The 27,749-nt window shown below is 46.1% G+C and overlaps 1 protein-coding gene across 1 annotated transcript in view; it reads left to right on the top strand.

The window, feature by feature from the left end:
* Positions 1–27,749, top strand: part of LOC144106477 (O-acyltransferase like protein-like) — a 134,090-nt gene that overhangs the window by 18,038 nt on the left and 88,303 nt on the right. The window contains exons 2-3 of the mRNA XM_077639293.1: positions 10,224–10,435; positions 24,697–24,808. Of these exons, the coding sequence (XP_077495419.1) occupies positions 10,224–10,435; positions 24,697–24,808 (324 nt within the window). The remainder of the gene's footprint in view (positions 1–10,223; positions 10,436–24,696; positions 24,809–27,749) is intronic.

Below are 27,749 nucleotides of genomic sequence, written 5' to 3'. Positions count from 1 at the left end.
AGAGCAATATTAATTCAACAATGGGGGGCCTGCAGGCGTCTCCAAACATAACTGAGAATGAAGTTTCTGGCTTAACTCATCGAATTGATGGCACTGAGAAACAGTTGCCGGGCGTAAATGTCTTAGCCACGAAGGTAAAAGACATGGAATCGGCTATGCCTGAATTTCAGGAGCAGCTCAGTACAGTTAGAAACCAGATAGACGATTCAAAAAAGAGAGCCAGGAGAAATAGCCTGATCACGTACGGAATAAAACAGCTTAGCGAGGAGACTAGTGAGGAACTGGAAAAGTAAGTAGTGGATGGTGTTTTTATGGAACAACTAGGCTTAAGAGTGAGTGGTGTCAAAAGATGCCGCAGGTGGGTAAAACGGAAATAAGGCGCTACCAGTCGTTTTGAAACTCCTTGACTTCTGTGAAAAAATTTCTATATTACTATCATGTTACAAACTCGAAAACACCAAAATCAGCTCAAAATTCAAACACCAGAAAACCTCAAAATCATTAGCTGAGGGCTTTTCTAAACGAGTTAGAGAAATAAGGAAACAGCAGTGGAAAAGCTCTGAAGAAGAGGGGAATGAGGGCGCCAAGCTTTAAAGCTAATCCATGAAAAGCTAAGCGTTAATAGCGTACTGCAAGGTTGCGAATCAAAAAGAGCTGCTCGCTTTAGGCTTAGGAAGAAATCAAACTGACTCAGGACTGAGAGATCCCAGACCTTGAAAACACTAAATGTTAATTGCAGAAGTGTCACAAACAAAACAACTGAGTTGGAGGCTGTTCTGCTTTTGCATGACCCTTAAATAGCGGTATTGACAGAAAAATAACTTAACAATATAGTGTTCGACAGCGAGTTCGTTACCACTGGCTACAGCTCGTACCGAAACGATCGTGACTGTAGAGGTGGAGATGTCAGCATTCGGTTTAAATCCTCCCTGTGAATTGTCCCAATGCCTGATGTACCCAATGTAGAGAGCATTTTTTGCACATCGTACTATATAAACGTTAGATATATTATTGGAGCAATGCACAGCCCGCCCCCCAACTCTACTGTTGCCTTATCATAGGAACAGAAACAATATTTGCCCACGAATGTTAAAACCAGTAATCGTATTATACTGTCAGAATATTTTAATTTTCCTTAAATAGACTGGTAAAAATTTTCACCTAAAAAGCATGACCCCCAAGGTGAAGCTATGCTGGGCATAGCTTTTGCATTCGACCTATTGCAGATTGTAGAAGAAAATGTTATATTTCAGGGCAGTTGTTAATCAATGCTCGGCCTCTTTTTTGATTAGCGGATCAATTACTGCCACAGCAAATAGCCAGATAGTAGATAGAATCTCGGACCGCAAAGCTGTACTGCTCACTACTGCACACACCTCTTTAGATAAGAAACCTAAATATTTATCCTATTGAAACTTTTCTCGAGATACATTGTAAGTATCTCAGACTCTTGATCACTAATGCCCTCACTTGGACTAAGCACATAATGGCTACATAATGGCTAAGGTTAATCGCAAGTTGTTCTTTCTGAGGAGAGCCTTCAGACTCTACTTGATCTGTTCGACTGATCATATACAAAAACATAATTCTGCCGATGCTAGACTATGCATGCGTTATTGGGGACACTTTCACTAAAACTTACACTAATAAGATAGAAATGGAGCAACGAAAAGCAGCTCGCTTCATTTATAACAGATTTGGACGTACGTCAGTGACAAAACTGTTAACAAAAGCGGACTTGCCCCCATTAGCGCACAGAAACCATGTGTCGCGATTAAAATCTCTCTTTCAATTTATTAAAGGCCACTATAAGACAGTTCTCACGAGAATTTCTTTTCCATCTGGCTACGCCACTAGGCAAAGACATAGCCGCACAGTAAAGCCATTTATCACGCTCAATAATCATTTTAAGTATTCTTTCTTTCTTCCAGAAAAGGGTTGTAGCGCCGAAAAAGACAACACATAGCAAGCGAGACGGTGCTTGTCGGGTTGTAGCGCCTTTTCACCGCTAGAACCCTTTTCTGGAAACATGCACCAACTAGCCCCCCAACAAGTATTATTCTTTCTTTCCACGAACAGCCATTGAACGAAATCTCCTAACCAATGACCACATTTCAAAATCATCTATGTCGACATATCTTTCCGGTATTGTTTAAAAATTTGTTGTGTATGCTTATTTTCCAAAATTTTCAAGCTACGTTATTCTACTTTGTTCTTGTGTTCATCGCCTGTGTTATTACGTTGTGTTTACTTATCTGTATCCCACCCTGCTAAAATACCCAGTGGGGATTGCAGTATAAGCAAAATAAATATAGATAACAATGAAAAGTTATAAATGCAGGGCACATGTATGCATGCAGTGCGTAAAAGAAATAAAGCCAGAGTGATATTTTAGGGCCCAACTCGTAACTGTCTCGGCTTTTTCTCACGTATTAGCTGAAACAGCTCACGCATACGTACGCACACACAATAGTATAAGCATCTAGCCTCTCGTTCAACGGAGCCTTGATGGCTTGTATTGTATGTTTATTACTCAGTTATATCCCCAGAAGTTGCAGACTAGAAAATATGACTACAATTTTAAAATTACTGTTAGTGAGGGTGAGGGAGGGCCGACGATGTGAGAGCGAGGGCGAGGGAGGGCCAGCTAATTTTTCTAAGTGAGGGTGTGGGAGAGGAAGGGCCGGATATCTTTTCAAAATGAGGGTGAGGGTCAGGGAGGGCCATGGATTCAAATGTGAGGGTGAGGGAGGAAGCGTAAAAGTGAGGGCGTTTGCCCACTTCTGCCCCTGACACTACGCTGATCTGGAACGTTACCCTCTCTCCCAACGTGGCGAGGCTGGCTAATCTTGGACCAGTGGACGAACCAGCTAGCTTTCGCGGCCCTCGCACACAATGTTCTGGACGGTTAATCAAGTTCAGCTTTCTCGGGCAAAAATTTTGGAAATTGGAAAATTGTAGGGCAGTGTTATGGAAATATTGAAGGTAATGGTCCATTATTCTAATATGTAGCAAAATCTCTCATTTCAGATGTTTCTAGCTACCGCATCGAACAGTGAAGACTGCTATAAAAAACCGATGGGGAACGCTTTTGACGATAGCAAAAACGTGAATAGAAAAAACAATACAAGACGGCTTCCGAGTGATAGGCATATATATTGATTGTTATAGTGGAATCTTACAATACATGAAAAAATTGTGTACGTAAACGGTTTCCATTTTAAGAATGCATTTGGCCAGAATTTCTGGTATGTCTTCGTCGAAATAAAGTTGTTTTGCTCTCTCTCTCTGCTAATGTACAGATGTCAACCACTAAGGAGGTGCACTGCGTGTTCTCTTCGGTCCTCACTTGTATGAATTGTTTTGTAAAGTAGAGCTCCCTTGGAAATGTTTGTTTTCTCTCGTTTTTTTTCTCAAAAACACAGCTATCCCTAAGTCAAAGGGATGTCCCAGCTTGTGCCTGTTTTTCATTATCATAAGCACAGCTATGTCTAATGCAGGACAAACGCATCTCCCAGATCACACCAATTAACCTTTCCTGCTTCAACAACGGCTACCTTGTCATAAACGTGAAGCGCAGCAATCACACGGACGTAAAAAAGACGATGTACAAGTCTTTCTTACGTCCCTGTGTTTGCCGAGCTTTACATTTACTATGAATCACTAACTAGCACACGCCCACACCTTGTTAAGCTATCGATCTTGTCCCCGTAAACTTCATATTCTCATCTGCTCAAATGGGAATCGGCCTGCCTCGGCTGCACTTGCATTTTTTCCGAAACTACATTATTACCCTAACGGCACATCGGTTTTCTTTCCGTCGAATGGCATGCGCCTGCCCAACCGCATTCCTTCTTCCTAATTTCAACTAGGATACTATTAACTCGTGGTTCTTTCCTGGACCATCCTTCTCTCTTCCTTCCTTTTAAAGGTGCCTATAGTGCGCTCTGGAAAAATTCGTTTTCAACCGCAAATTAAACCGATGAAAATGGCGATACGCGTGAACATTTCCTTTCTCGAGACTCAACCTCATCCCTCTGCAATGGCCAATAAAAGTACTAAAACCCATTAAAACTCTGAGAGTAATTCTTGTTACTCTTTTTGGACACGAAGTAAGTTATATTGTGATAAGACTGCTACATGCTTGTGGTCCAGAGAACATATAGCCGAAATAACAAGCCCGAAGCAAGCGCATCGAGTTTTCTCCTCGTCTGCTGCCGCAGGGGGGATGCGTCTGCCCATCTCCTCCGGCTGAACATCGTCTGAACAGCAGCCCGCACAACTTCAAAGTTAACTCCGCGTATTACTACGCCAACGGCAAGTTGCCATGCGATTGGCTCAAACGCACTAGGAGCGTGCCTTCGCCACGTTGGTTGGCTTCCTCTACTTTCCGGCCAGACGTCTTGACAATATACAACTGTCGTATATACTTTACTCTTGAAGCGTACTCGCAAGGTAGCATTCATGACCTTACAGTACATGCCAAATGCACTCCAGCCTGTTCTTCATCTCCTAGTTATTTCTCACTCGTCAGAGGTCGGAGGTTACTACCTGCCCTGAGCGGATGTATTCTCTGACAACTTCTAAAGCTTCACTGCCTATCGCAAATGGTTGTGCCCTTACGAGCCTGTTCAGCATTACTTCGTGTTTTGTCATCTTGAGTTATGAGCCCACATTCTGTGTTGCCTGTCTCGGCTCTGAGTCATTGTTTGCGATTCTCCCTCTGAGTCACTTAGCAAAGCACTACTGTTAGCGATACGGAGATTACTAAGATATTTTTGTTAATTTATTTATTTCCGGCAATAATGGCGTCAGAGGGGAGAGGCTAAAGAAGACTAATATGTCTCCTGACGAGGCCTAACACCCGCATTACACATCGGTGTATATGGTACGGAGTAACATATCAGTGATAACAGTAGTAAATCAAACACAGCGAGACAGGAATTTAACATAAGCAATTACACAAGCACTGGGCAGGCAGAAAATAAGAGTGAAGAAGTCATCAACACTGAGGGATAGTAAGTGGTGTAGAAAAGAAAAGCACATTCGCACAGAACAGTAGGAATAACAATGAAATGCAGCAGGTATGCATACCAAAATTTCACACAGGGGTGTACAAAGGATGGCTCATTTTCTTGAATTGGTGAATGGTGACACTCACCTGGGCACAAGCATTTAATGTTGGATATGCGTTGCATAAAAGTGTTATTTGGTGATCTGTAGTCTGGGTGCCGGAATTAGTGCGAGGCCTAGAAACAATCGAAGGAATTGTGCGCAAGTTATGTGTGATTGCTCTATTCAAATAAGAATGAGAGAAAGATTTAAAGTAATGCTTTATTCTTTTGTAGATTTGGAATGCTAAGTAGTGTTTGAAGCACAGAAAAACGGTAACACCTTACAAGAGGTAAATATGCCATTAGTACTAACAGGATATCTACCCAATATGCGCAAGGCTCTCTTTTGTAGAGAGAGCAATCCACCCGAGTCAGTTTTATTACATGTTCCCCACACTGAGACACTATACACAATATGAGAATAAAAAAGAGCAAAATCTAACTTTTTTTACATGGAATGGAAGACGATAACGAAGTCGTTGAATTAACCCAATTCATCTCTATATTCGTATCCGCAGACTGTTGACGTGATCAGACCAGCCCAAGTCACTGCGGAAATGAACTCCTATAAACGTGTGAGAATTCACCTGCTCAATTTCCGCGTTATTAAAATATAGTTGGATATTATGATCAAGTGGCATATTTCTGGCGCGGAAAACACATGTTTTTTTATGTTTAGTTCAAACTTGTCGGCATCAAGCCATGTCCGCAGTTCACTGAGCCAGGCTAAGGCTGAGCAAGCTAAAGTTGGGACCAGAAAAGAAGACATTGGTTTCATCAGCGTAGAGGACCATATTTGAAGTTGAGTGCATATTTACGATATCATAAATATATAAAATTAAATGTAGTGGGCCATGGATAGAGCCTTGTGATACACCAAATTTTATTATACCTGTGTCAGATTTAAGCTCCTGTAGCCATGTAGACTGCCTCCGTCGTGTAAGATAGCTTTCCAACAATTTGTTCAATACCGCGAACTCCATATTTTTCTAGTTTTAGTAATAAGATATCGTTTTAAACTGAATTAAAAGCTTTGAGAAAGTCTAGAAATATTCCGATGGTGAAAATCTTTTGTTCTAGGTTAGAAGGAAGGCGATATATTATGTCCAGTAGAGCAGTCTGTGTGAGTTTTTCTGCATGGAATCCATACTATTCTTTGCATATTATGTTTTTTATATATAGGAAGTTCTGTAATATTTTATGCGCCACACGTTCTGCGATTTTAGAAAACAGTGGCAATATCGAGATAGGGCGATAGTTGTTCATTTCATTTTTATCGCCTCCCTTGTAGATTACTGTAACTCGAGCTGATTTCATCTTACCACCGAAGATACCAGTCATGAGCATTCTTGTTGCATATATACATTAAAGTTGGACTATTGCTTCTGGTAGCGGCTTTTACTGGTACCGTACTTATATCGTCATCACCTGGTAAGGGAAGTAACGATAACTATGACTTCTTTGGACACGGGGTAAGAAATAGACTCACAGCAACTAGTTTTTATATAAAGCTCTATAGGAGATAGGGAACACGCGCCTGCTGTGATATGACAAGCGCCTATATTAAGAAAATGCTCAATAAATGTGTTAGCAACACCAGAGCAGGAAGTTCCATAAATCAGTAGCTCGGAAGGCAGACGAGGATTCCCAATGTATATCATGCAATTTACAATGTTCCAAACTTGTTTGGGTTTGTCCGCTATAGAAGGAAATTCTTTTTCTTAACAGGGAGTTTTGCCTTTTTTAGACTCAGATTTAGTTTGTTTCTGAATTTCTTAAATTCTTCGAAATCTGTTGGGTCTCTTGTTACTAAGGAATGACCAAATAACCAGTTTTTTTATCGAATGCGACTGAGAAGAACCAGAGTAATCCATGCTTCTTGTGCTTATGGACGGCAACCATAGGAAATTCGATGTTGTAATTGTGTTGTACCTTTTCTAAAAACATATCGCACGCTACGGACGGATCATTTTCCAGATATACTTCAGGCCAACAAGTTTCAGTCACGATAACTATGACTTCTTTGGACACGGGGTAAGAAATAGACTCACAGCAACTAGTTTTTATATAAAGCTCTATAGGAGATAGGGAACACGCGCCTGCTGTGATATGACAAGCGCCTATATTAAGAAAATGCTCAATAAATGTGTTAGCAACACCAGAGCAGGAAGTTCCATAAATCAGTAGCTCGGAAGGCAGACGAGGATTCCCAATGTATATCATGCAATTTACAATGTTCCAAACTTGTTTGGGTTTGTCCGCTATAGAAGGAAATTCTTTTTCTTAACAGGGAGTTTTGCCTTTTTTAGACTCAGATTTAGTTTGTTTCTGAATTTCTTAAATTCTTCGAAATCTGTTGGGTCTCTTGTTACTAAGGAATGACCAAATAACCAGTTTTTTTATCGAATGCGACTGAGAAGAACCAGAGTAATCCATGCTTCTTGTGCTTATGGACGGCAACCATAGGAAATTCGATGTTGTAATTGTGTTGTACCTTTTCTAAAAACATATCGCACGCTACGGACGGATCATTTTCCAGATATACTTCAGGCCAACAAGTTTCAGTCACTAGGGAACAAAAATAGGCAACTGCATCATCATTCACTGCTCGTCGCTTGTACTTAGGTCTAGCAGTGTGTTGCCTATTTGAGAACAGGCCCAAAAATGACATATGATCGCTTATGGTTGATTAAAGGACACCTGCGGTAACTTTATACGAGGAAAAATTTATAAAACAGTCATCAATGAGTGTTTGTTTGCTGGCTTATTCTGGTAGGTAGGTCGATAACATTTTGACAACTATGTAAGAGACATCAATTCAAGTAGTTTAGTCTGCATCGGGTTTTTCGAAAGCAAATCAACGTTCATATCACGAAACATAACGACACGCCACATGTCTTGATTAGCTAAATTAAGGAAACTATCAGAGAAATCAAGGAATGCATCAAGATTAACATGAGGGGGCGGTATACTTTAAAGACGGTATACCTTAAAGACGCTTAGCTACTGCCCTCAGTCACCCCTGATATGCCGAGTCGGCTTCGAAACGTTCAAATTTTGGTTGGAGTTGTGCAGTTTATTATAAAATTAAAGCAATATCACGATGCAATAAGCTAACAACTTCAAAGTTTTCATTTACATGACTCTGTAAGCACGTCATAGGGCAAACGTTAGTGTACATATAGATATGTACCACCTCTGCGCTTACCTTGTCGGAACACAGAAATGCTCAACTTCCGCATCAGAGCTATACCAAGTTTTCGTGAAACCAATTGCATCAAAACCACGCTTTAGTTCCTTTAATTAAGCTTCAATTTCTTCGACCTTATTCTTCAAACTGCGTACATTTAGGTGATACAAGGAGAGGACCTCTTGAGGAGCATTAGCACTGGCATTGAACAATCAATTAAAAAGGTCAGGCTTATAGTAAGCCATCATCAGTCCATACAGAGATTTAGCAAGGTTTTAAGTTTACGATGCCTATAAAATCTTGCTTAGGTCCTCCTCTGAAGCTATCCTTATTGCTGGAGTTTCACTCTTCTTCCTCACAAAAATCTTTCCCTCTGTTGACTACACTAAAGAGTAGTACTCCTCGCGAGCTTTCGTTTTAGCTAGCCATCGAAGGTTCGTGTTAGTGGCAGTCAAATTATCAAAAAATTGTATTTTGTCATCCTGTTGATTGAGGGGTGTGCATTTTGCAAGCCATGCTTCTTTAAGAGCCCGCCTAGAAAACCTTATCAGTGCCACGGGTACCTTCTTTTGGCGTGATGGGAGACGATGCAGGTCTTCAATATTGGAGTCTGATAGGCAGGGTAGACCCAGCGTCACCGCAAGATCATTGTTGTTGTTGTTGACCTCACACAATGGCACATACCCACAAGGGGGATTGGCCATAACCATTTATCTTAGATAGCAACTCTTTTTCCTCAAAAGGCAAGTCACGGATTTCCATGTTCGGTCTTCTGCGGTATTGCTGCAGATCTTTTAGCACTTTTTTTAGCTCGTATCTTCTACTTCTACAGTGCTTTCAAGTGTAGTGCGTAGCCTTTCAATCTCTCCATCACGCCTTTCAGAAGTCGTTAGTAGTGTGTCGTATGTCTCTGAAATATACGTAACAGATTTTTTAATGCTTGTTACGGTCTCTCTTAATGATGTCAGGTCATCCAGCTTGATGGTAAGTGCAGCCAAATTCTTTATTTCAGAAAGTTCTTTACACAAAGCAGGTGGGAGCACGAACGTTTGCCCACTACGAGACGAAGGTAAACGACATGTTGGGCATTTTAGTGTTTTCTTATCTGCTTCATTTTTCCTTCGTAAACTCGCTCGCTAATGGTTCACCAAGGTGGTAGGGCTGACGACATTCTGCACATGTCATGAAATGTTGGTCATAAGAAAAATCATCACATCATGTAAGCGAACTATCCATTGGCACAGTACTCATATTAAACACAAGCTAGGGCAGCAGCGGCAGTGGGACAAATGGTTTCTTGTTAAATACAGTGAAATCAACGAACCTGCGTAAAGCAGAGACGATGGTCAGGCGCTACGCGATTGTTCCTGCCGCTGCCTCTGCTGCCCGTAGTGTGAAGCATCCGTGGGCAGGCTGGGCTTTTATAACAGGCTTGAAGGGGGTGTTGTCTGTTGTCCGTCCAAAATACCAGCAGGGCGAGAGAAGCAGCAGTGTAGATAGTCGATGTTAGTTGGTAGATAGTCGGTACAATTCTGCTTCTGCGCAATGCAAAGACGATGGTCAGTCGCTAAACGATTGTTCCTGCCGTTGCCTCTGCTGCCCGAACTTTATTCATAACTTTTGCAATCTAATCCTCTGAATACCTCCCGTAAACACGCGTTGAATAGCACTTAAGAAATAGTGTCTCCCGATCGGAAAACCTTTCCTGATATGGATATTACGCCTTCTTTTCTTAGGAAAAATGTGGTGGTTGTACAGCTGCTATAGATATTTTCCAGCAACTTTATAAGAGCCTCTTTGCCTACCCGCCCTACTTCTCACCACAGAAATCAGGTACACACGCATCCCTGCAGGTGCGCCCGGGTTTGGTAACGAAATCGATCTGTTTAATACTGTTCTGTGTGACTCCTTTGGCGCAGTGTTTGATTCAACGGGTAAAGTTCCCAGTGGTCTGTTCACGGGCACGGTCACAGAACTGGGCTCCTTCGACGAATGCTTGTCGACCGTCTGGAGGGATGACAACGGCCGCGAGGTGATCCGAGCGCAGTACTGCAGTCTCTTCATTCGCATCGACAACGACACCTCAGTCGGCGAATTGCTTATGCCGGGCCTCCTGATGACGCATGAAAAAGTAAGGCGCTGGCTCTTCGCAATTCATTTTTTCACCTGCAAATTTTCTAATATGGCTATGCGTACTGTATCAGAAAGTGTGAAAAAATTATGCATGTGTATAGGGCTTGTAGATCTCGCTTTCTTGAGGATATGAAGGCGTAAGCCTTTCTTGGCTCACGAATAGCGCGGACGGAAGTTGTGCGCTCGAGCAGTCAATCAGAAGCTGTAAGCTAAATAAGATAAAATGTAAAAGTTGATTAAGCAACAGGTAATAGACATTATGTATGTAATGAAATAAAGAGCAGAAATTGGAAATAAAAAGTATATATAATCTAAATGAATAAAAACAAAGAAATAAAGATAAAAGAAAGGGAAAACAAACAGTAAAAATTAAAGAAAGTCAAAAAATGAAAAATGGATCGAGAAATAAAGGACAGGGAAAAGATTTCGCATTGCCCTTATAAGCACACTTAAGTGCAATCCTCTAATTTTTTAGTCGGACACAGCGTACGCTGGTCGTAAAACTCACCTCCCCACCCCCCATCCCTCATTCCGACGTGCCATCGTCCGCAGCGATGCACAAATAGTCCAGTCCTTGAGCCTTTTGAGCGCCATCTCTTACTCCGGAGGCTCCCGGCCTATGTGTAATTTCTAGGAGACATCACTAGTCCGGCACCCTTGTGGCTTCCGCGGCAGCTAGGGCCCTAGCGGCGAGGACTCTGCGACTCTCTGACGTAGAGCAGCCGAGCAGGGCAGCCTCCCAGCTCTCTCGGGTAGGTGAGGGGAAAGAGGGGTAAGCAGGGTTAAAGGGGCATGCCCACACCATGTGGTACACGTCCAAGAACGCGCATCCACAATGCGGGCACGCCGCCCTTTCATAGGTGGATTAAAGCGGCTATGCTGTGTTTGATATGATAGTATACTTTCTTTGCAACTAATAGCCGGATTAGGCTCTGATACCTCAGACAGCGAGTGTCGAGGCGATGCCCGGTTGTTCAGGGCGCGGGCTGAGACGTCTGCAGCCTCGTTTACCACTAGCCCCGCACGTGCTGGAGTGCTGATGGCGACACGTGTGTCCATGCTATCCAGGCGCTCGCATCTATGCTAGATTTTGGCGGCGCGTTGAGGTATGCGTCCTTCTTGTAGGTTTCGACAGGCTTCCCGGGAGTCGGTAATGATAACCCTTGAGTCTGGTTCTGCAACGGCGAGTGTTATGGTGGCCTCCTCCGCGTGTGTAATGTTTGGCGCTGTTATAAGCCGGGTAGCAGCATTCCACCGCTGCCACCAGCTGTTATGGGCCAGGTAGCATGGCCAGTTGTGATGCAGGGTAGCGTTGTTTGGCCGGAGAAGGGATGAGGAAAGATGGAAGGAGACGTTTCGGAGAACAAAAACATGCGGGTTTACTGGCAGTTTGAAGAAACACACTTACATAATTTACAAAAGAACAAACAGTCACAAATTAAAAGTTATAGCGTCGAGCGACTGGATGAGTTTTGTCGTCAGGGCCCAGAGGATTCGGTCTCTTCAGGGCTATTGTTAAATACGCTAACGCTCCGCACCTTCACAAGGCGCTGGCCAATTCAACACGAGGCAAAGATTGAAAAAAGTGATACAGTACACAGGTCGCGGAGGCACCATGAGAATGGGCGAGGAGGACTTGGAGGTCCGCTGCTACTTCTCCCCAAGCTGCACGTGTCGATACAAACACAGGTGCGGCGCCGTGGCTACAACATCGGCGGGCTCTCTCCGGTCAGAACAGCTCTCGTCAGACACGGTTAATTACAGTAAGTCGCCGTCCCCCTCTTCCACCGTCAACTGTCCACCATCGGTCGCGTCTTCCGGGGAACAAAGGGAAGGCATCTCCCGCCCTCGTAAAGAGCGTTGGAAAGATTCGACAGGCAGGTTCCCAGCGCATCCTTTTTTTCGTGGGGTCCTCGTGGGGGCAAAGGACCTGTCGAAATTGCTGCTACCGTGGTCATCCCGGTTGATTGAATCTTCGCCTTTATCCTCTTCGGCTGCTGTCCATCCCGTTCATAACAGGGCACGGAAAGTGATTGTCTGAACGTACGTGTTCTGACGGATTACTGCAGCCCTATACCATCCCCCGTGGTGTGGGCAAGCATAATCCGTGTAGGAGACTCCGAGACCCATAGCGTTCGTTAAGGGCCTTGGCGCGCGTGTTTCGACGGCCTTCGTTCGTGAGTCTCCTTTTTCATATTCTGTGGAAGAGGTTGGACCTGTAGCGCGTGGCGCCAGTCGTCTGGAACATTGGTCCTTTCCTCTGCATGCGATTTCTAGGTATTCTGCAGGCAGTTTGGGGAGCTTTTGCCGGCTGAGGATTTGTTCAGCCGCGAGTATTGATTGTGAAGTGCGCCTCGCGTAGCTCCGCAAAGGTGTTGGTCATCCCGAGATAAATCACCGGTTAATTGGACGTTGTTACGCGGAAGTCGAGGGCGCGCTTATAGATCTTGCGAAGGATCACCCCTAGGGTCTTCTAGTGACATTTGCGCAAGTGGAGATAGGGTGCAGCATAGAGTATCCGGCTGATTACTAATGCATTGGCCAGCCTCAGTGCGTGTTTGCATCGTAAGACCCGCAGTTTGTCAGATACCCGGCGGATCATGCGGCCCACCTGGTCTCCAATCTTGTGGAGCTTCTGGAGCGTTGTATCTATCATGCGGTTGCGGTGAATAAAGACTCCCAACAATCTGACCTCATCGTGTTCAGGGATAGGGCCCCTATCAAGGAAGAGGTCAATTTTTGTGATGCACATCGGGTAGGGCCGAAGGTGCTGGAATTTTGATTTGGTAGGGAAGCTATCCTGACCACAGCGGCGAGCGTATTCGTCCATAATATTCGCCGCTTGTTGCAGGTTGGCCTCGATGTGTCCCAATGACCCATGTACGGCCCAGAGTGTGATGTAGTCGGCATACAGGGCATGTCTGATGCCTGGGACACCTAAGCAGTGAGGGGAGGTGAGTCGTGGCGAGATTAAAGAGGAGGGGCCATTCAGGCAATTCCCCACACTCTCGTCTAAATAGCCTTAAATTAATGTTGCTCACCACCACCAGACTATGTGCTGTAGCGGCAGTGAACTTCAAGTTTCCGCGCACACACCAATCGCAGCGGACGAGAATGTGTGAGTAGGAGCGAACTTTCGGAGTACCGCAATCCTGCTCTATCCGCCAACGGACTCGAAACGCATACGGCTGCAGGTGCCTAATGATCCCAGCACAGCCATATCTTTTCGGCGAAATGTGTATTTGCCTTCGGAACACCGCGATTATAAATGCGCGGTTAGCACAGCCTACTTCGTAGATAGCGTGAAGAGGAATTCAGAAAAGGAAAAAAACAAGTGTTTGCTATATCTTCGGCATGTGTACAGGCCATAGTGGAGAGCACAATGGCTTTAAAAGTAGGTCGTCTTAGCAAAATACACTGGAAATTTTGGCATTCGCTGTTCTGGCAACTGTGGCCTGCGGCAGCTTCACTCAATCGATTGCTAGTGGCGCGGGAAATAAGACGTCAATATCTGAGAGTGGAGCGGAGGAAGCGACGCGCATGAATGCTGTTGCATGGCAAATTAGGAAACCACTCAGTCACTGGGCAGAGCTGACTTTTCGCAGCCGATTCCGGAGGTTTTATGTGCGGTGCAATCGGCTCCGGCGCTCAGCGATCAGGGCGCTCGGCTACTGAGCCGGAGTTCCAGGCTTAGAACCCGGCCGCGGCTGCTTCGTTTCGATAGAGGCGAAACGCAAAGGCGTCTGTGTGCTGTGCGATGTCAGCGCACGCTGAAGATCCCCAGGTGGTCGAAATTATTTAGGAGCCTTCCACTACGGCCCCAGTTCTTTCTTCTTTAACTCCTTCATTCATCCCTTCCCTTACGGCGAGGTTCGGGTGTCTACCGAAATACGTGGGACAAATACTGCTCCATTTTCTTGCCTCAACCACCAATGTTCATGTGCGCCGGAACCTGCGTCGCTCAAATTATGAAATAACGTCGCTCAAGAGCTCGCGCAAAGGAAGCTGTGCGTAAACGGGATGCGGTGTAAGTGTAGCAGTGGCGGTCCACATAGCGTTCTGTTCGCAGCAGCAGCAATGGGGCGCGGCCAAACGTGAGACGTGTGCAGATCCCCAGATGCGAGTGCGCCAGCTCCACGCCGCCCGTGAAAGATGGCAAGGTACTTGCAAAAACTGAAACGAAATCATGCTAACGCATTGCCACAAATGCGCAATCAGATTACAATTATTTCTGGTACCTAAGCCAAGAGCTGGGAGGAAACGAGGGTGAGGTTTGCTGTCAGTTTGGTTTAACGGCTGCAAAAGGCCGGTTTCCCAGAGAAATTTGGCCTCACTGGTGGAAACCGAGATTCGTCAGGTGAAGTCTTCTGGCCGGCTAATCCAGAAAGAAAGCACGTGCTCGCAACAGCGACCTCCCGTTGTGCACTGCTGGCATCAGGAATTTTTATTATTTTATTTCCAGTACCTCAGACACCAGCCGTGTGGAATTTGACATGAGGGATGAGATAGCCCTGATTAACAGAAAAGTCGTTCGGCTGGGATTAGAGTGAGGGCTGATGTCTGCGGCAAGATCATTCAAGTCAATGGCAATCATTACAGAAAAAGACTGCCTTCTGTCTCACACCGCTTCAAGAAGGTGGGCAAAGAGTGTGGAGCCGCTGTCGTTGTTCCGGCCCCACAAATTTTGGCGCGCATGTTCCCTCTAGTAAAAGGTGCCAAGAGTAGCCAATCCTAAAAAATAAACCACACCGGACCACACCTTTATTGTGAGGTAGGCGTAGTGTACAGCTTACGATTCCCCCGTGGCAAATGCAACATCTGTAAGATTGAACTTTTTACTACTCAACGCCTGTAACGTCATATCACGGCACTGCTTCCCCAATCAGCCGTGATCATTTAGCTGAACACATTCGCCGTTGCTGCCCTATGCCAGCGTTCACGGTGCTTTCGAGCCACACACGAGTGTTGAGCACGTTTAGCACGCGAAAATTCCGGACATTTTTAGTGTTTTATTCAAAAATTGGCTGGTGTTCAACCCGATTGAACATACTTTGCAGAGCGGAAACTCGATGAAGCAGCATCACACAGGGTTTGCTGCGATTTAACTTTATTGCATATCAGTGGCATGACTTGGTTGTTGCTTGATTAAAGAGAAAATTGTCTTGATGCATCTGATGTAGTTTGCTGCGGTTAGAATCAGGTGAACTTCGAACTTCGTTTCCTTCTCATCCTTCTCATTTCATTTCCTTTTGTTCTAAAGCATGGAGCCGATGCCTCTTAGAGAGGGCAGTAATGCCATGAATCTTTTTCAGTTCAATTCCTTTATTTTATCATATACATGGAAGGAGCTCTTGGGCAAAAAGCTGCTCGAGGCAGCTTGACTGGGCCCAAGAAACCGCAACAAGGTAGGGCAGCGTGAAGTTCACTCAATGTACATTGCAAATACAAGAGAGACACTACATGAAATTTCAGTATGGGGCGCAGAATTTCAATGTCATGTCGAAAAATCAATATAGGAAAACATATTGCATACGTGAAAACGACGAACAGGAAAAATAGTTTGTAAACGATTAAAAAGGAACAGTAACATCAAACACAACAAAATCAATATCTTAAGTAATAACATCCAAGGCAGTGTTTAAGTGTTGATCTCATAATATATTAAGGAATTGCTGCCTCAACTAATTTATCGTAGGCTTGGTATGAAATATGTATGTGTTTAAAACTGGAAGGAGATTATGTTTTAGTGACTGATGTTTATAATTAGTACGAAAGCACGGAATGTACCAGTCATTAGTGCTTCTGGTAGAAACAAAGATTTAAAGCAAACCGTTCTTAATGAAGTATTTCACAAGCAGCTTGATGTCTCTGCTTCATCAGTGGACCGTTTCCTCAGACTTGGTAAATCAACCAATAAAAAGAGGCCAATAATAGTTCATTTCCAAGATCTTGATGAAAAAAAAAAACGCCGTGTTTAAAAACATAGGGAAACTAAAAGGCACTGGCATTTACATTCAGAACGACTACTCTCAGGAAACATTACGAAAACGCAAGTTACTCTGGCAGTCAGCTCGAAAGGAAAATGATGACGGCCATAAAGTGAGGTTAGTTCACGATAGACTGATTGTTGACAATGAAACGTTTGTCTGGAACGACGCATCGAATAGCCGTGCTAAAATCGCCTCGGACCCTGCACGGAACTCCGACTGTCTACCCGCTCGCACTTCTGCAAACTATCGACACCTAACTATTATTAACCTCAATGCTCAGAGCATAGTCAATAAAGCAGAATCGCTTGAAGTCTTACTGATCACTCATAGTCCCCACATAGTTGTGATAACTGAAACTTGGCTTCACTCTGGCGTTAGTGACGACTGCGTTTTTCCTCCCTCTTACCATGTCTTCAGGCGTGATAGGGGTTCCCGCGGCGGCGGCGTCGCTATCCTAATAAAACGTGATATTAAAAGTGAGGTTTTGCAGCAAATAGACAACCATGAAAGTTTATTCCTAAAGGTAAATTACGTTGGTCACATTTTCATTCTGGGCGCGCTGTATAGGCCTCCAGATTCTGGTCCTGACTATATGCGCAAATTGCAGGATCATATGTATTCATTTAGGAACAGTAAAATCATTATTTCTGGAGACTTTAATATACCAAATATGAATTGGTGTACTGGATCTTTTGAACCTTCTGAAAATGCAGACATAATTTCAGACCTATAGATTGTTCATGACCTTGTACAAGTTGTAACTGAGCCAACAAGGGTGTGAGGAATGTGCAATTCCGTTTTAGACTTAGTATTTGTCAGCCGCTTGTTTTCTGTGCACATGTCTTCTGTATTGGAGGGAATATCAGATCACAGACTGGTACTTGTAATATTTTCTTTTTGTGATAAACCGCGCAAAAATTTGCTTAAAGATATAAAAGACTTTTCACGTGCAAATGATGAATCAGTACTTGATTATTTAGACATTGCTTTTGACAGATTTTCGGGTGAAGATGTTTCAGTTTTGTGGGATACTTTCAAGGAGCACTGTGAACTTTGTCTGTTGAATTTCATTCCAGACAAAAAAAGCTGTAAAGAAAAAGAATCCGTGGATTAATCGCCACATTATTCATCTCAAACATAAAGTAAAGCGCCTGAAGCGCTCGAAACGGGCAAACATAGATCTTTTAGCAGAACTTGCAGCTGAACTTTCTTCGAATATTAGATTTGCCAGGCAACGGTACTTCACAGAATGTCTCCCGGAATTCATAAAAAGTAACCCTGCTAAGTTTTGGAATCATATCAGAGAGTCTCGTAAGCCGATCGAGCAAATAGTTGCGAATGGATGCGTTGTTAGGTGCCAAATGGGCATTGCCACAGCTTTTAATAATTATTTCCACTCTGTATTCTCAGCTGATGGAAATGGAAATGACGATTTTCTTTGTGATCCCTTTGAACCTTTAGACATTGTATCTGATGGGGGTGTCATTGAAATGCTACTCCGATTAGATACGAAGTGTTCTTCTGGCCCAGACGGCATCCCTAATGCATTTTTGCGGCGCTATGCTGAATCATTGTCTGGTTTTTTGTCCAAAATATTTCGTGCTTCCTTATCTTCTTGCTCCATGCCGCCTGATTGGCTGACAGGGAAGGTTATTCCTGTTTATAAAAATGATGATTGACTCTGTGTAAACAACTACCGCCCAATCTCTCTAACGACATCCTGTTGTAAGCTTATTGAACATATTGTTGCCAATCATATACATGCAATATTAAACAGTAATGGTGTGTTAAACACTGCTCAGCACGGCTTTAGGAAAGGATTCTCTACTACTACCCAACTGATAATAGCCATTCATAATTTCAGTGCAGCTTTAGACAAGTCCGGCCAAATTGATGTTTTATTTTTAGATTTTGCCAAAGCCTTAGACAAGGTGCCACATAACAAACTTATTTTAAAACTGAAGCTCATTGGTGTACCACCTCCGCTCATTGCTTGGATTGCAGCTTATCTACAACACAGGACGCAGTTTTTGGAGATTGGCGGTAGTTGTTCTCCCCCGCTCCCTGTAACCTCTGGGGTCCCTCAGGGAAGTGTGCTTGGTCCTCTACTTTTTTAATTTATGTAAATGATCTAGTTTCCGATATTAACCCAGCTGTTAAGATTGCTCTGTTTGCCGATGATTGCATGATATATACTCCGCTATCTTCCGTTTCTGACCCGGAACATTTAGATAGTGCTCTGCTTAGTGTCGTTTCCTGGATTGAAAAATGGGGTATGGAAATAAATACTCAGAAGACTGTGCTCTTGCGGATAACAAGGAAGAAAAATCCGTTTTCTTTCAACTATTGCATTAATGGCGTTCCGGTTAAAGAAGTGCCAAGGTATAAGTATCTTGCTATTGTAATAAACTCGCAACTAAAATGGAATGACCATATAGACCACATTAAATAATCAGCTTTACGTAAACTTGGTTTTCTTCGCCATAAACTTAGGGGCGCACCTAGCAGCTGCAAGCTATTAGCCTATAATACGCTTATAAGACCAAAACTTGAATATGCCGCCATCGTTTGGGGCCCCCATGCAAAAAAAGACATAGCAGAATTAGAAAAAATACAGAGACGCGCAGTACGTTTCATATTTAATAGATACAAGAGAACTGATTCCCCATCTTCGTTAATGGCAGCAAATTATATTAAACCACTCCACGTCAGACGCAAGATAGCCCGCCTATCCTTTCTTCACCAGCTAATCCATGAAAAACTAGGCATTTCACCAGTCCCCTATGTGCAGTTTTCAGAAACGCGTAGAACTCGTCGTCATCATGATCACACCTTAGCACCATACTTCGCGCATACTAACACTTTTAAATTTTCTTTTTTTTCCACAAACTATTGACGAATGGAACGCCCTGCCTCTACAGGTGATATCGGCTGTTGATTTTGACAAGGCACTCTGTGAGCTATTTTCAATATATGTACTAAATTGCACAATTTTATTGTTCTGTATTTTACGATGTAACTGTTTTTGTGTTGAGTGAATGTATTTTTCTGCCCTCCCTGCCTGGACTCAAATGAGGGTCTGCAGTATTGTGGAAATAAATAAATAAATAAAATGTGACCCGCATCATTCGACGCGAACTCGAAGCTATGTCCCCCGCCTCCCTGCCTCTACGTGATGGCGACAACCACTTGCCCACCATCTCGATGGTACAAGCCGTCGTCCGTGAAGAGCTTCCAAACCTTCGTCTCCAGCTCGTCAGCCCTGTGCGTCCTTCATCACCACACGACATCACTGCGATTGCTCCTGAACGACCTTCCTACTTCGCTCCACGTCGCCGTAACCCTAACGACTGGCGGACTTCCTCTGCCACCGCATTGGCCACATCTCCCGTCACTGTCGCAATTATTGGTCTCGTCGTAGCACATACAGTCATCTAAGCTCTCACCACAACGATGACCAGCCCCGCCACTTCACTCCCCCTCCAGCCCAGCAGAGTGCTACCGTTGACGGCCAGATTTCCCGCTCCAGCCGCTCCCCGTCCCCCCTGCGTCGGCAGCCTCGTTCGCCCCTACGCCGTCGCTCCTCTCCTGGCCCCTACGGACGCTCGCAAGCGGAAAACTAGACGCTGCAGTGTCCGGAGGTGATGCTGCAGTACAGCCCCAGTCCCTAAATCCTCGCTTAGCGCTTCGCGCACACCAAAATTTGCTCGCTATTCATGTCTATGGAGTCCCTGTGAGAGCACTGATCGACACGGGCGCGCACGTGTCCGTCATGAGTTCCACCCTACGACGCCGCCTCAGAAAGGTACTGACCCCTGCACCCACAGCGGTTCTCCGCGTAGCCGACGGCGGAACACCTCCTGTGGTTGTACTATGCACAGCCCGTGTGACCATATCCGGCCGCCATACATCCGTTCTATTCTCTGTTCTGAACCAGTGCCCCCATGACGTCATTCTTGGCCTCGACTTCCTGTCTGAGCATTCAGCCCTCATCAACTGCGGCACCAGTGTTGTCCAGCTTGACCTTCCTCTTTCTGCTGAGTCGCCGTCCCCAGTTGTACCTCGTCTTTGTGCTGTCGACTTTGTCCGTCTACCGCCTCAAGCCGCAACTTACATTTCTTTCTCATCTGTTCCCCCTGTCCCTGATGGCCCCTACGTAGTCACTCCGGACCTTGACGTTGCCCTCACGCGAAGTATTGCGCTTGCGCACACTGTCTTTACAATGTCGGCAAACCGTGCGTACCTTCCGGTTCTGAACTTTGGCTCGTCTATCCAACCGCTCCCGCAAGGCATCTCACTCGCCACGCTGTGCCCAGCTGCCGAATGTGTCATATCAGTGGTGGACAGCTGCTTACCTTCCACTCAATGCCTGTTTGTTGCCTGCGGCAACATCACCAGAGAAACCAACGGATGACTACGCCGACATGATCTGTTCTGACCTACCAGCGATGCAAGCTCACGATCTTAGGTGCCTCTTATCATCTTTTCGCGACATCTTCGACTTTGATGCCCGTGTTTTGACTCGTACCTCTGTGGTGACGCATCGGATAAACACCGGTGATGCCGCTCATCTCCACAGACGTCCGTACCGCGTGTCCAGCGCTGAACGCACCGTCATAAATCAAGAGGTCGATAAGATGCTCGCAAAAGGCATCATCGAGACCTCGTCAAGCCCTTGGGCTTCGCCAGTTGTCCTGGTAAAAAAGAAGGACGGCAGCTGGCGCTTCTGCGTTGATTACCGGCACCTAAACCGCATCACAAAAAAGACGTATATCCTCTCCCGAGGATCGATGATGCATTAGATTGCCTCCACGGCGCCAAATATTTCTCTGCAATTGATCTTCGATCGGGGTACTGGTAAATTGCCGTAGATGAAAAGGACCGTGAAAAGACCGCCTTCGTGACGCCTGATGGCTTATACCAATTTAAAGTCATGCCATTCGGACTCTGTAACGCGCCGGCTACCTTTGAACGAATGATGGACTCCCTTCTTCGCGGCTTTAAGTGGTCTACCTGCCTCTGCTACCTAGACGATGTTGTGGTTTTCTCGCCTACTTTTCCCACGCACCTCGAACGCCTCTCCAGTATTTTGACAGTGTTTCGTAACGCTGGACTCCAGCTGAACTCATCGAAATGCCCATTCGGTCGCCGCCAACTCACTATTCTCGGACACCTGGTTGATGCTTCTGGTGTACGCCCAGATCCAGTCAAAATTCAAGCCGTGAAGGAGTTTTCTCTTCCTAGGTCGTCGAAAGATGTGCGCAGCTTTGTCGGCTTGTGCTCGTATTTTCGACGTTTTATCAAAGATTTCGCCGGCATCGCTCGCCCCCTCACCGACCTTCTTAAGAACGACACCCCCTTTATCTGGAGCCCTGCTCAAGAAAACTCATTTTCCTCCCTCGTTCATTTGCTAACCTCTCCGCCCATCTTAGCCCATTTTGACCCGTCGTCTCCCACTGAGATTCGCACCGACGCCTCCGGATATGGGATCGGTGCCATGCTAGCCCAACGTCAACAGGGCCAAGATCGCGTCATCGCTTATGCCAGCCGCCTACTTTCCGCCGCAGAGCAAAATTACTCCATTACTGAGCGCGAGTGTCTCGCTCTTGTCTGGGCTGTCGCTAAATTCCGCCCGTACCTGTTCGGCCGCTCAGTCACTGTCGTCACTGATCACCACGCTCTCTGTTGGCTGTCTTCACTAAAAGATCCCACCGGTCGCCTTGGTCGCTGGGCTTTGCGCCTTCAAAAGTATTCATACTCTGTCGTGTACAAGTCCGGTCGTCACCACCAGGATGCTGACTGTTTATCCCGATACCCTGTTGAGCCACCTGACCTCGAAGACGCTGAGACCTTACCCTGCCTCTTAGCTATCACAGCTCTCACCGATATCGCCAACGAACAGCGCAACTACTCATCTTTACAACCTATCTTTGATGGCCTCCGCTCTGCAAACCGATCTCTGTCTCTGCAACTTTATGTGCTCCAGAATGGCATTTTGTATCGCCACAACCTACGCTCCGACACTCCTCCGCTGCTCCTCGTCATACCCCAACATCTACGTTCTTCTGTCCTTGAGGAATTGCACGATCTGTCGACAGCCGGCCACCTTGGCGTATCCCGCACGTACGCTCGAGTGCGGCACCGCTTCTTTTGACCTGGTCTGTATCGTTCCGTCAAGCGTTACGTTGCCGCTTGCGACCTGTGTCAACGCCGGAAAAGGCCCTCCACTTTGCCTGCCGGTCTTCTACAACCCATCGACGTACCTCCGGAACGTTTTCACCGTGTTGGCCTCGACCTTCTTGGCCCTTTTCCCACGTCGCTCTCCGGTAACAAGTGGATCGCTGTCGTAACTGATTATACGACTCGGTACGCCATCACGCGTGCTTTGCCCACCAGCCGCGCTACCGATGTCGCCAATTTCGTTCTCCAAGACGTAATTATTCACCATGGCGCCCCTCGTCAACTGCTCACCAACCGCGGTCGTTATTTTCTGTCCAGAGTGATTGATGACATTCTTCGTTCGTGTGCCACGCAGCACCAGCTCGCGACAGCTTACCATCCACAAACCAACGGGCTTACGGAACGGCTCAACCGCACGCTCACCGATATGTTAGCAATGTACGTCTCACCGGACCACCGCGATTGGGACGCAGCTTTGCCTTATGTGACATTTGCGCACAACTCTTCACGGCATGACACAACAGGCTATTCCCCTTTCTACCTTTTGTTTGGTAGGCACCCCCTATTGCCTTTGGACACACTCATGCCGCCTTCTTCAGTCCCCACCACTGCTTACGCTCAGGACGCCATCGCCCAGGCCACGCTGGCTCGCCAAATAGCCCGTAGTCGGCTCCGTGCCTCTCAAGCTTCCCAAAAGTCCGCCTACGACCGCCGGCACCGGGCCGTCAAATATCACCCCGGATCACTCGTCCTTCTCTGGACGTCGTCGCGCAGCGTCGGTCTCTCCGAGCTCCTTTCTCACTACCGTGGCCCTTACCGTGTGGTGCGCCGACTCACCGACGTGAACTATGAAATTGCTCCCCTTGCGTCCTCGCCATCGTCCACTGGCCCCTCTACCGACGTCGTCCATGTATGCCGCCTCAAACCTTATCACGACGCTCCTACGCCACCACTCTAACGCCGAGACGGCGTTTCATCAGCCGGGAGTCCTGCGGCGGGTAGACGACGACGACGACATTGAGCGAGTGAACGAGTGGACGAGGAAGAAGACGAGAACTCATCTCTGGCTGTGTTCTGATTGCCGCCCGTAGCTGTTCATTCGTTTTTGTAAATAACTGTAAATATATTCTTTCCCGCAACAATATATAAGCTGGCTGGGAACCATCGAGATAAGGCGTCTAAGTGACTAGAACAGTCTGGAACAATGTGGAAGCAGTCTCACCTGATTGCGATCATGCCTGGTCGCAAGTCTGGCTGCATCTCGCGTCACAAAGCGATAAAGCCGAGTGCCGATGGCTTTTAGCATGAACAAATAAACATACAAAGATTCGTAGCAATATGGTTACAGTGTTGCGCTACGTTGAGTACGCCATCGCTGCTGCCAATCTGTAAGAAGATTGTCAAAATGTCGTAAACTGGTTTTGCTTTAATGTCCATCAACAGAAACAAAACGCATTTTTTGCATACTTTCGATATCCATGAAAAGCAAAGTACTTAGTTCTACTTTATGATTGCAACATTTTATGGAATAGTCATTCTGAGTGCGTTAGCACGAAGCGTTTTAAAAATTCCTGTCTTGGGCATGCTATTAAGTCACTTTGCACATTTTTCGTGCTTTCTTTCTCGCTTTTTGTATTTTTCTACATAACTTTTTCCGTGATTGTTTCGCTACCTGCACCTCTGATAATTACAATTATGTTTCGTCTTTCAACCAACCTGTCAGCTTGCGTCAGTGCGTTTTATTTTCCTGTAACCCTTTCACATAAATTATGCTGCTGCTTTGTGTGATTGAATAAATATGCTTACGGTAAAAACGTATGTATAATTCTGGCCTTTTGTATGACTTCTGCTAGAAATGCTCTTTACAAACTTGCCATTTGGTTCCTTGTAGTATGCAGCTCTTTTTAACGCTTCAGTAACTTAAGTTCTGATGTCCAATTTTTTTCGTTAAGCAAGTATCATGTTCTCTGCAGTAGGTGCTTTTATTTACTTAACTTTATGTGGTGCTCTATTAAGGCCGCTTGGTGAATCCTGCATGCATTTATGAATATACACAAAAGCAGTAAGCATAATTGCTTGGCGCTTGCAGGCATCCTTGCTGCTGAGCTACCAGAGTGATCCGAGGCTTCCTGGATTCCGATGGGGCATCTGCGTTGTCTCGGACTGCGCTGAAGAGGAGTTGCAGGCTGTTGCCCATGCACGTACGCATATTTTTGTTTTTGTGTATGTATAGGATATTATTAAAGGCTAGCTAGGTCAATTGTTTCACTCAGTAAAATGCCTTTTTTTTCTAGTACGTCGAGCGAGTGTACTGAAAGCAAAAGATGTATTTCGTTAAAGAAGTGCCTCAGCAGTGGCTCGAAAAAAACAGTCGCTTTCAAACCGAAGCTGGAAAAGAGAAATATATAGTATGTTGAGGAAACAAAATGAAAAATAATCATGGCCTCTCCCGCACCACACTGTATCGCGGGTATAATCCCGAAAATAACATAATAGATGTGGCCCTGGGGCAATTGAAGTTTTGCCACCCGAGGGTGCAAAGAAACCAAAAGGGAATGCTACTATAGTGACCCACAGCCGGGGGAGCGAGCCCGGAGAGGCTCCCCTTATCTCTCCTGGGACTTAGCGGAAGGGGTTGCATAAATGGGTTATGGGATTTTGGAGTGGAATGGGGACCGCGAGTTTTTCGCTCAGATCCTTCGAATGTCTCGACTCTATAACTGGCCTGTCTAGCCAGGACAGGGAGGGCGTCGAGATTGCCCAATGGTGCGGCCCCCGCTCAAGGGATCCCAGACCAGCCACCAAACGCAAAGGGATCCCACCGCCAGAGACTGGAAAACCTACGATAGGGTTAGTTACCGGGGTCCCCTCTACGACATCTGGTTCCACAGTCCGTACGAACCGTAGATCAGGTCGCTGATCATTCCGACTAACAGGGGTTGTTAGTCGGAGCCACATACCAAAAACATGGCTTACGGTATGATGACCCGGGCCTACTCCGCCGTTACTCAACAACATCGACATTTTTTTGCGCAAGTCGTACTACACCAACCTTCCTCGGCGTCCCGCGACAGCCCTTAAGGCCCCGCGGGCGGCCTAAGACCGCTTAGCTGAGGCGTCGGTTAGAGCCCGGCTATTATAAACCCCCGCGCGGACCTTGTTTCTCCGGAACCAGAAACCGGCGCGTCGGTAGCCAGACGTGCAAGCCCGCGCGTAGGGAGGGAGGTAGCATGTATTTGAAAACCTTTTGGAAATTTTACATGCCTTCCGTGCCAGATTCCGTCGGTCCAGCCTGATAATATAACCGAGCGTGCCTCCGCTCAGGCACTGGACCTGACTGGCGCAACTGGCCCTCACAGCTGCATGGGAGTCGCTGCCACTCCCATAGGGTTCACATCCTCAATAGATGGGTCCCGGCCATACCCATCCCCACCATTAGCGTTGCTCCTGACTAAAGCCCAGTAGCCGAAACTACGCCGGTCCCTATCCGGTGGCGGGGGGGGGGGGGGGGGGCACGAGCAGGCCCCACAGTCGGATTCCCCCCCCCCCCCCCCCTGGATAAAAAACAGCCATTAATAAGAGGAGGAATTGACTGAAAAACTGACACACTCGGAGCCACTCGGGCGCTGTGGCTATGGAGTTTTCACGGCTCGCTGCTGCCCGCAGAAACCGCAGTGGGATGGGCACATGTTACAATCGCCTATTATGAGTGACGCTAACGTTGGAAACATGAATTTACAGCATTGGGCACGAACACCTTCGAAAGAGATTGATCTTTCTCTTTTTACGATGTCTGCTCTCGTCCTTCGGCCACCGACGAGATATTGTGCTGCAAGCAGAGCTATTGCGAAAACTTGTGCGTCGAAAACAGCCGCTACGATGCGAAGTTTCGAATAATTCTAACCAAACGGACTAAGGACCTCGTGCGAATCTCACGTGAACGCAACAGATCGCCGTATGACGCACAAAGCTCGCTGCATGCCGCACTTCGGAAACCCATGCGGCGAACGCGTCCATGCCCCTGACGGCTACGCAGCACTTCGGAATCACATTCTGGCTCAACCTTCGAGCCACTTTTCCACAGTACCACAGTCGACCAGCCGCATTTCAGCTACCAGCCCTTCACTCCGTCCATAATCCGTCCGTTCCTAATCGGCCCGGTTTGACAATGTTCTCGGCGGCCAATATCTTGGCGGCGCAATAAGTCATCAGGTACCCGAGTCGTCAGCCCTACAGCTTTTTAAATACAACAGAACTGATCCTCTAAGAAGCGCAGAGCATTGTAAAGGTTTGTATTATGACACACCCAGCATATCAAAACGAATTCTAGCCAAAGTAAAATTTTGTTACAGTTGGCTTTTAATACGGCACGCACCTGAGAGATGAGTCATCGAGAGATGAGCCTTCATTTTTCGCTGTGAAGAGAAAGTTCTTCAGAGAAACCTGGTACATAAATGGGTCTCGTTATGTGGTGGCGCATTCAGCATTGGCGAGCAATATTACGGAACTGGCTTCGTTGGACAACGTATCTTTCTGATGGAAAGGACGCCTTCGAATTTTGACCCCAGTGGTAGATCCAACACTTGTGCGGGAAGACACCCCTGGTAGTTTGTACTCAAGTGAGTGGTCCCGTGTTTTTGGGACGTCATTACGAGCACACTATATTGCAATGTGATCACGTATGGAAAGGTTCTCAGGACATTTCATCATGTTGATATGTTAGCGCTCGCTCTAAACCATGATCAAAGACGACGCAGCCGCCAACCCGGGAAACCGACCTTAAGGCGGCTATCGCTGCAACCTGCGTAAATAAAACACTGGGAGGGACATGTAAAACGCACTGACTTGAGATTAGTAGCTCGTTTTGTGAAATCAAATGAATGCGCATAAATTTGCATCGTTAAGACATCGTGTCTGTATTATTCCACCTCGGCGGAGAGTGCAAAAGCGGATTTCGCATATAGCCGTGCTGTCTTCAGACGGCAGGGGCTGTGCGATGCATTAAAACGCGGTGGAGACTTCGACGCTGCCAAGTGGGTTAGGATTATTTGGTTCCCGCTCCGGACCAGCAGCCATCCATATTCAACCCGGCAATGCCTAACACTAGACGGCTCAATCTGGCCTTTATGCGCTGCTTGAAAA

This window comes from Amblyomma americanum, chromosome 10 (genome assembly GCF_052857255.1).
Source record: "Amblyomma americanum isolate KBUSLIRL-KWMA chromosome 10, ASM5285725v1, whole genome shotgun sequence".
In the NCBI taxonomy this organism is placed as follows: domain Eukaryota; kingdom Metazoa; phylum Arthropoda; class Arachnida; order Ixodida; family Ixodidae; genus Amblyomma; species Amblyomma americanum.
This window is presented reverse-complemented; position numbering and strand designations above follow the sequence as displayed.